The sequence below is a fragment of the Salvelinus alpinus genome, chromosome 1, assembly GCF_045679555.1.
Source record: "Salvelinus alpinus chromosome 1, SLU_Salpinus.1, whole genome shotgun sequence".
NCBI classification, from domain to species: Eukaryota; Metazoa; Chordata; class Actinopteri; order Salmoniformes; family Salmonidae; genus Salvelinus; species Salvelinus alpinus.
The window spans coordinates 1749970-1759969 of record NC_092086.1 but is presented as its reverse complement, the minus strand read 5'-3'; the positions used below and the strand labels follow the sequence as shown (position 1 = coordinate 1759969).

The 10000-nt window shown below is 50.5% G+C and overlaps 1 protein-coding gene across 1 annotated transcript in view; it reads right to left on the bottom strand.

Annotated features, from left to right (window-relative positions):
• myo15aa (myosin XVAa) overlaps positions 1–10000 on the bottom strand; it is a 229483-nt gene that overhangs the window by 60240 nt on the left and 159243 nt on the right. The window contains exons 43-49 of the mRNA XM_071343551.1: positions 9391–9506; positions 6453–6588; positions 5742–5857; positions 3210–3328; positions 2861–3023; positions 436–547; positions 289–363 (exon numbers count right to left, since the gene is read on the bottom strand). Of these exons, the coding sequence (XP_071199652.1) occupies positions 289–363; positions 436–547; positions 2861–3023; positions 3210–3328; positions 5742–5857; positions 6453–6588; positions 9391–9506 (837 nt within the window). The remainder of the gene's footprint in view (positions 1–288; positions 364–435; positions 548–2860; positions 3024–3209; positions 3329–5741; positions 5858–6452; positions 6589–9390; positions 9507–10000) is intronic.

Here is a 10000-nt window from a genome sequence, read left to right as displayed (position 1 = left end):
TTTATCTCAGTGGGACTAAACAGTCCCAACAACAGCCCAGTCTGAATCCAGACTTTATCTCAGTGGGACTAAACAGTCCCAACAACAGCCCAGTCTGAATCCAGACTTTAGCTCAGTGGGACTAAACAGTCCCAACAACAGCCCAGTCTGAATCCAGACTTTACCTCAGTGGGACTAAACAGTCCCAACAACAGCCCAGTCTGAATCCTAGTTGTTTCCTCACACAGCAACCAGAACACAACCAAACACGACGGGGTGTTAGTCACATGCAAGTCAACCCCCACCCACCAAACTCAGGAGTGTCTCTCTTTAGGTCCTCCAGCAACATGACCTTCTTCCTGATGATGCAGCCATAGCATCGCCCTACACCACACAAGACAATGAGCAACACAGCGAACGCAACAGGGGCCGTGTGTATCTGTGTATCTGTCTCACCCTCCTCCAGCCCCTCCACCCGGTGTAGTCTGATGATGTCTCCCTTGTGGAAGCTGAGCAGAGTTCTGTCTTCTGTGATGTAGTTCCTGACTGCGACCACGTACTCAGAGTCCTGGGGAACAAAACATCCCTGTTGGTCAAAATCAATCTGAGACGCAGAAAACTGGTGATAATGTGTCCATCCTCTACCTGTCTCACCCTCTACCTGCCTCACCCTCTACCTGCCTCACCCTCTAACCAGTCAAACTGGTGATAATGTGTCCATCCCTTCTCTCTACCTGTCTCACCCTCTACCTGTCTCACCCTCTAACCAGTCAAACTGGTGATAATGTGTCCACCCCTACACTCTACCCGTCTCACCCTCTAACCAGTCAAACTGGTGATAATGTGTCTACATGTCTCACCCTCTACCTGTCTCACCCTCTAGCCTGTCTCACCCTCTAGCCTGTCTCACCCTCTAGCCAGTCAAACTGGTGATAATGTGTCTATCCCTACTCTCTATCAGGTTTTAGAGTGAAGCCTGGAGTCCTGTTGAATGAATATCATCCCTTTCCTTCTCACTGGTCTACCTGTCTCACCCTCTAGCCTGTCTCACCCTCTAGCCTGTTATACACTCTACCTGTCTCACCCTCTACCTGTTATACACTCTACCTGTCTCACCCTCTAGCCTGTCTCACCCTCTACCTGTCTCACCCTCTAGCCTGTTATACACTCTACCTGTCTCACCCTCTAACCTGTTATACACTCTACCTGTCTCACCCTCTAGCCTGTTATACACTCTACCTGTCTCACCCTCTAGCCTGTCTCACCCTCTAACCTGTCTCACCCTCTAGCCTGTCTCACCCTCTAACCTGTCTCACCCTCTACCTGTCTCACCCTCTAGCCTGTTATACACTCTAACCTGTCTCACCCTCTAACCTGTTATACACTCTAACCTGTCTCACCCTCTAACCAGTCTCACCTGTCTCACACTCTAGCCTGTCTCACCCTCTAGCCTGTTATACACTCTACCTGTCTCACCCTCTAACCTGTTATACACCCTACCTGTCTCACCCTCTAGCCTGTTATACACTCTACCTGTCTCACCCTCTAGCCTGTCTCACCCTCTAACCTGTCTCATCCTCCAACTGTCTCACCCTCTAGCCTGTCTCACCCTCTAGCCTGTCTCACCCTCTAACCTGTCTCATCCTCTAACCTGTCTCACCCTCTAGCCTGTCTCACCCTCTAACCTGTCTCACCCTCTAGCCTGTCTCACCCTCTAACCTGTCTCACCTGTCTCACCCTCTAACCTGTCTCACCCGCTAGCCTGTCTCACCCTCTAGCCTGTCTCACCCTCTAACCTGTCTCATCATCTAACCTGTCTCACCCTCTAGCATGTCTCACCCTCTAGCCTGTCTCACCCTCTAACCTGTTATACACTCTAACCTGTTATACACTCTAACCTGTCTCACCCTCTACCTGTTATACACTCTAACCTGTCTCACCCTCTAGCCTGTCTCACCCTCTAACCTGTCTCACCATCTAACCTGTCTCACCCTCCAACCTGTCTCACCCTCTAACCTGTCTCACCCTCTAACCTGGCTCACCCTCTAACCTGTCTCACCCTCTAACCTGTCTCACCCTCTACCTGTTATACACTCTAACCTGTTTCACCCTCTAACCTGTCTCACCCCTCTAACCTGTCTCACCATCTAACCTGTCTCACCGTCTAACCTGTCTAACCCTCTAACCTGTCTAACCCTCTAACCTTTCTTACCTTCTAACCTGTCTGACCCTCTAACCTGTCTCACCCTCTAACCTGTCTCACCCTCTAACCTGTCTCACCCTCTAACCTGTTATACACTCTAACCTGTCTCACCCTCTACCTGTTATACTCTCTAACATGTCTCAACCTCTAACCTGTCTCACCCTCTACCGGTCTCACCCTCTACCGGTCTCACCCTCTAACCTGTCTCACCCTCTAACCTGTCTCGCCTGTCTCACCCTCTAACCTGTCTCACCCTCTAGTCTGTCTCACCCTCTAACCTGTCTCACCCTCTACTTGTTATACACTCTACCCTGTTTGACCTTCTAACCTGTCTGACCCTCTAGCCTGTCTCACCCTCTAACCCGTCTGACCCTCTAACCTGTCTGACCCTCTAACCTGTCTCACCCTCTAACCTGCCTAACATGTTTCACCCTCTAACCTGCCTAACCTGCCTCACCTCTAACCTGTCTCACCCTCTAACATGTCTGACCCTCTAACCTGTCTAACCCTCTAGACCGTCTAACCTGTCTCACCCTCTAACCTGTCGAACCTGTCTCACCCCTCTAACCTGCCTCACCCTCTAACCTGTCTAACCTTCTCACCCTCTAACCTGTCTAACCTGTCTCACCCTCTAGCCTGTCTCACCTCTAACCTGTCTCACCCTCTAACCTGTCTCACCTTCTTCAGTTCTGTGATGAAGTAGTCCACCATGTGTTTGACCTGTGGAGCCTTGGCGGAGAACAGAATCAGCTTCTCATTGGTCAGGTTAAACTCCAACATGTTCTTAGATGGAATGGACACAAACAGGATGTCCGCGTACACAAACAGGATGTCCGCGTAACTATGGAAACACACACAGAAACAAACAGGATGTCCACGTAACTACGGAAACACACAGAAACAAACAGGATGTCCGCGTAACTACGGAAACACACAGAGAAACAAACAGGATGTTCGCGTAACTATGGAAACACACACAGAAAGTCAAATCAGGTAGAACAGTATGTGTATACAGTGGTGTGTGTACCTGTAAGGGCGTAGCACTCTGAAGTAGTCCGGGGCAACAGCGCTGCTTCTCACCATCTTCAACAGCTTGATGCCTCGATGAGACACAGAGACCACCTGCACGCCAGTACCCACACTGCCCTGCAACACACACACACTCTGTAAACATAAACAGGCTCACACCCACCCACAGTTATGTAGCGCCCTCAACCCAACACCTAGCGACCTCAACCCGACACCTAGCGACCTCAACCCAACACCTAGCGACCTCAACCCAACACCTAGCGAGCTCAACCCAACACCTAGCGACCTCAACCCAACACCTAGCGCCCTCAACCCAACACGTAGCGACCTCAACCCAACACGTAGCGACCTCAACCCAACACCTAGCGCCCTCAACCCAACACGTAGCGACCTCAACCCAACACGTAGCGACCTCAACCCAACACCTAGCGACCTCAACCCAACACCTAGCGACCTACACCCTAGCGACCTCAACCCAACACCTAGCGACCTCAACCCAACACCTAGCGACCTCAACCCGACACCTAGCGACCTCAACCCGACACCTAGCGACCTCAACCCGACACCTAGCGACCTCAACCCGACACCTAGCGACCTCAACCCGACGCCTAGCGACCTCAACCCGACGCCTAGCGACCTCAACCCGACGCCTAGCGACCTCAACCCGACGCCTAGCGACCTCAACCCGACGCCTAGCGACCTCAACCCGACGCCTAGCGACCTCAACCCGACGCCTAGCGACCTCAACCCGACGCCTAGCGACCTCAACCCGACACCTAGCGACCTCAACCCGACACCTAGCGACCTCAACCCGACACCTAGCGACATCAACCCGACACCTAGCGACCCCACCCGACACCTAGCGACCTCAACCCAACACCTAGCGACATCACCCCAACACCTAGCGACCTCACCCCAACACCTAGCGACCTCAACCCAACACCTAGCGACCTCAACCCAACACCTAGCGACCTCAACCCAACACCTAGCGACCTCAACCCAACACCTAGCGACCTCAACCCAACACCTAGCCACCTCAACCCAACACCTAGCGACCTCAACCCAACACCTAGCGACCTCAACCCAACACCTAGCGACCTCAACCCAACACCTAGCGACCTCAACCCAACACCTAGCGACCTCAACCCAAAACCTAGCGACCTCAACCCAACACCTAGCGACCTCAACCCAACACCTAGCGACCTCAACCCAACACCTAGCGACCTCAACCCAACACCTAGCGACCTCAACCCAACACCTAGCGACCTCAACCCAACACCTAGCGACCTACACCCAACACCTAGCGACCTACACCCAACACCTAGCGACCTCAACCCAACACCTAGCGACCTCAACCCAACACCTAGCGACCTCAACCCAACACCTAGAGACCTCAACCCAACACCTAGAGACCTCAACCCAACACCTAGCGACCTACACCCAACACCTAGCGGCCTCAACCCAACACCTAGCGGCCTCAACCCAACACCTAGCGACCTCAACCCAACACCTAGCGACCTCAACCCAACACCTAGCGACCTCAACCCAACACCTAGCGACCTACACACCTAGCGACCTCAACCCAACACCTAGCGACCTCAACCCAACACCTAGCGACCTCAACCCAACACCTAGCGACCTCAACCCAACACCTAGCGACCTCAACCCAACACCTAGCGACCTACACCTAGCGACCTCAACCCAACACCTAGCGACCTACACCTAGCGACCTCAACCCAACACCTAGCGACATCACCCAACACCTAGCGACCTCAACCCAACACCTGCTACCTCAACCCAACACCTAGCGACCTCAACCCAACACCTAGCGACCTCAACCCAACACCTAGCGACCTACACCTAGCGACCTCACCCAACACCTAGCGACCTCAACCCGACACCTAGCGACCTCAACCCAACACCTAGCGACCTCAACCCAACACCTAGTGACATCACCCCAACACCTAGCGACATCACCCCAACACCTAGCGACCTCAACCCAACACCTAGCGACCTCAACCCAACACCTAGCGACCTCAACCCAACACCTAGCGACCTCAACCCAACACCTAGCTACCTCACCCCAACACCTAGCGACCTCAACCCAACACCTAGCTACCTCAACCCAACACCTAGCAACCTCAACCCAACACCTAGCGACCTCAACCCAACACCTAGCGACCTCAACCCAACACCTAGCTACCTCAACCCAACACCTAGCAACCTCAACCCAACACCTAGCGACCTCAACCCAACACCTAGCTACCTCAACCCAACACCTAGCTACCTCAACCCAACACCTAGCGACCTCAACCCAACACCTAGCGACCTCAACCCAACACCTAGCGACCTCAACCCAACACCTAGCGACCTCAACCCAACACCTAGCGACCTCAACCCAACACCTAGCCACCTCTTCAAGAGGTTTGGATGTCTTGGCGTAATGTGTCGTGTTGACAGTCGCTGGACCCGGGTTGGAGTCCTGGGTACCCCAGATATAGCTACGGTATATAGGCTCACACACACTCACCGAGGCAGGGAAGAGTCGTGAGAAATATATTTCCCAGGAGTCTCTGGCCATCGTCACGATTTCCTTCTTCACACTCTCATCCTGTGTGGCTCCATCCTGGCCCACCTGGTGCTCCACTATATATATACACACACACACACACACACACACTGAGTAATGATGGTTTGTTGTGTTTTGTAGTGGTTTGATGGTGTTCTGTGGTGTTTGATGGTGTTTTGTGGTGTTTGATGGTGTTTTGTTGTGGTTTGATGGTGTTTTGTGGTGTTTGATGGTGTTTTGTTGTGGTTTGATGGTGTTTTGTTGTGGTTTGATGGTGTTTTGTGGTGGTTTGATGGTGTTTTGTAGTGGTTTGATGGTGTTTTGTTGTGGTTTGATGGTGTTTTGTGGTGGTTTGATGGTGTTTTGTAGTGGTTTGATAGTGGTTTGTAGTGGTTTGATGGTGTTTTGTGGTGGTTTGATGTGGTTTGTGGTGTTGAATGGTGTTGTGTGGTGGTTCTAACGGTTGGTACCAAACAGAGCCTTCATCTTGGTCCTCTCCTCCTGAGTGATGCGGAGGCAGGCCTCTGAGAAGGTGTTGTGTGGTGGTTAATGGTGTTGTGTGGTGGGTTATGGTGTTGTGTGGTGGGTTATGGTGTTGTGTGGTGGTTTGATGGTGGTTGTGGTGTTGTGTGGTGGGTTATGGTGTTGTGTGGTGGTTCTAACGGTTGGTACCAAACAGAGCCTTCATCTTGGTCCTCTCCTCCTGAGTGATGCGGAGGCAGGCCTCTGAGAAGGTGTCGTGGACTATCTGTCTGAACAGCAGCTCCAGCAGCAGAGGAGTGTTGAAGTTGTCTTTAGGGTAGAACACCTGCAGTACCACAACATCAACATAGACAATATCAAGACTTGGAATAGAATACAAACTAGTGTCCTGAGCTATTTGGTTGACAAACTATTAATTTAATTGTTCCTATCTGGCTTGAAGGACCATGACTGATTGATACAGTACACCTCCTTTCACGCTACATTACTGTTAGTGTGTGTACCTCTTTCCTCAGGTAAATCTCCCAGGGTATGTTAGTGTGAGTACCTCTTTCCTCAGGTAAATCTCCCAGGGTGTGTTAGTGTGTACCTCTTTCCTCAGGTAAATCTCCCAGGGTGTGTTAGTGTGTGTACCTCTTTCCTCAGGTAAATCTCCCAGGGTATGTTAGTGTGTGTACCTCTTTCCTCAGGTAAATCTCCCAGGGTGTGTTAGTGTGTGTACCTCTTTCCTCAGGTAAATCTCCCAGGGTGTGTTAGTGTGTGTACCTCTTTCCTCAGGTAAATCTCCCAGGGTGTGTTAGTGTGTGTACCTCTTTCCTCAGGTAAATCTCCCAGGGTGTGTTAGTGTGTGTACCTCTTTCCTCAGGTAAATCTCCCAGGGTGTGTTAGTGTGTGTACCTCTTTCCTCAGGTAAATCTTGCAGGGTGTGTTAGTGTGTGTACCTCTTTCCTCAGGTAAATCTCCCAGGGTGTGTTAGTGTGTGTACCTCTTTCCTCAGGTAAATCTCCCAGGTGTGTTAGTGTGTGGGCCTCTTTCCTCAGGTAAATCTCCCAGGGTGTGTTAGTGTGTGTACCTCTTTCCTCAGGTAAATCTCCCAGGGTGTGTTAGTGTGTGTACCTCTTTCCTCAGGTAAATCTCCCAGGTGTGTTAGTGTGTGGGCCTCTTTCCTCAGGTAAATCTCCCAGGGTATGTTAGTGTGTGTACCTCTTTCCTCAGGTAAATCTCCCAGGGTGTGTTAGTGTGTGGGCCTCGTTCCTCAGGTAAATCTCCCAGGGTATGTTAGTGTGAGTACCTCTTTCCTCAGGTAAATCTCCCAGGGTATGTTAATGTGTGTACCTCTTTCCTCAGGTAAATCTCCCAGGGTGTGTTAGTGTGTGTACCTCTTTCCTCAGGTAAATCTCCCAGGGTGTGTTAGTGTGTGTACCTCTTTCCTCAGGTAAATCTACCAGGGTGTGTTAGTGTGTGTACCTCTTTCCTCAGGTAAATCTCCCAGGGTGTGTTAGTGTGTGTACCTCTTTCCTCAGGTAAATCTTGCAGGGTGTGTTAGTGTGTGTACCTCTTTCCTCAGGTAAATCTCCCAGGGTGTGTTAGTGTGTGTACCTCTTTCCTCAGGTAAATCTCCCAGGTGTGTTAGTGTGTGGGCCTCTTTCCTCAGGTAAATCTCCCAGGGTGTGTTAGTGTGTGTACCTCTTTCCTCAGGTAAATCTCCCAGGGTGTGTTAGTGTGTGTACCTCTTTCCTCAGGTAAATCTCCCAGGTGTGTTAGTGTGTGGGCCTCTTTCCTCAGGTAAATCTCCCAGGGTATGTTAGTGTGTGTACCTCTTTCCTCAGGTAAATCTCCCAGGGTGTGTTAGTGTGTGGGCCTCTTTCCTCAGGTAAATCTCCCAGGGTATGTTAGTGTGAGTACCTCTTTCCTCAGGTAAATCTCCCAGGGTATGTTAGTGTGTGTACCTCTTTCCTCAGGTAAATCTCCCAGGGTGTGTTAGTGTGTGTACCTCTTTCCTCAGGTAAATCTCCCAGGGTGTGTTAGTGTGTGTACCTCTTTCCTCAGGTAAATCTCCCAGGGTGTGTTAGTGTGTGTACCTCTTTCCTCAGGTAAATCTCCCAGGGTGTGTTAGTGTGTGTACCTCTTTCCTCAGGTAAATCTCCCAGGGTATGTTAGTGTGTGTACCTCTTTCCTCAGGTAAATCTCCCAGGGTATGTTAGTGTGTACCTCTTTCCTCAGGTAAATCTCCCAGGGTGTGTTAGTGTGTGTACCTCTTTCCTCAGGTAAATCTACCAGGGTGTGTTAGTGTGTGTACCTCTTTCCTCAGGTAAATCTCCCAGGGTGTGTTAGTGTGTGTACCTCTTTCCTCAGGTAAATCTACCAGGGTGTGTTAGTGTGTGTACCTCTTTCCTCAGGTAAATCTCCCAGGGTGTGTTAGTGTGTGTACCTCTTTCCTCAGGTAAATCTCCCAGGGTATGTTAGTGTGTGTACCTCTTTCCTCAGGTAAATCTACCAGGGTGTGTTAGTGTGTGTACCTCTTTCCTCAGGTAAATCTACCAGGGTATGTTAGTGTGTGTACCTCTTTCCTCAGGTAAATCTCCCAGGGTGTGTTAGTGTGTGTACCTCTTTCCTCAGGTAAATCTCCCAGGGTATGTTAGTGTGTACCTCTTTCCTCAGGTAAATCTCCCAGGGTGTGTTAGTGTGTACCTCTTTCCTCAGGTAAATCTTCCAAGGTGTGTTAGTGTGTGTACCTCTTTCCTCAGGTAAATCTCCCAGGTGTGTTAGTGTGTGTACCTCTTTCCTCAGGTAAATCTCCCAGGTGTGTTAGTGTGTGGGCCTCTTTCCTCAGGTAAATCTCCCAGGGTATGTTAGTGTGTGTACCTCTTTCCTCAGGTAAATCTTCCACGGTGTGTTAGTGTGTGTACCTCTTTCCTCAGGTAAATCTTCCACGGTGTGTTAGTGTGTGTACCTCTTTCCTCAGGTAAATCTCCCAGGGTGTGTTAGTGTGTGTACCTCTTTCCTCAGGTAAATCTCCCAGGGTATGTTAGTGTGTACCTCTTTCCTCAGGTAAATCTCCCAGGGTGTGTTAGTGTGTGGGCCTCTTTCCTCAGGTAAATCTACCAGGGTATGTTAGTGTGTGTACCTCTTTCCTCAGGTAAATCTTCCACGGTGTGTTAGTGTAAGTGTAGTGTTCTTCACTGCTCCTGTGGTGGAGCTGGGTCTGGCTGGTCTCTTCCTCTACAGGCAACTCTCTGGACACTATATACACACACACACACACACACACACACACACACACACACACACACACACACACACACACACACACACACACACACACACACACACACACACACACACACACACACACACACACGCAAGAACACTGATTGGTTTACATTCAACAATGAAAATTGTCTGGTTCAGTTCAGGTCTGGATCTAGTTCAGGTTCTGGATCTAGTTCAGGTCTGGATCTGGTTCAGGTCTGGATCTAGTTCAGGTCTGGATCTGGTTCAGGTTCTGGATCTAGTTCAGGTCTGGATCTGGTTCCGGTCTGGATCTAGTACAGGTCTGGATCTAGTTCAAGTCTAGTTCTGGTTGTAGTTCAGGTCTGGTTGTATTTCAGGTCTGGTTCTAGTTCAGGTCTGGCTCTAGTTCAGGTCTGGTTCCAGTTCAGGTCTGGTTCTAGTTCAAGTCTAGTTCTGGTTATAGTTCAGGTCTGGTTATAATTCAGGTCTGGTTCTAGTTCAGG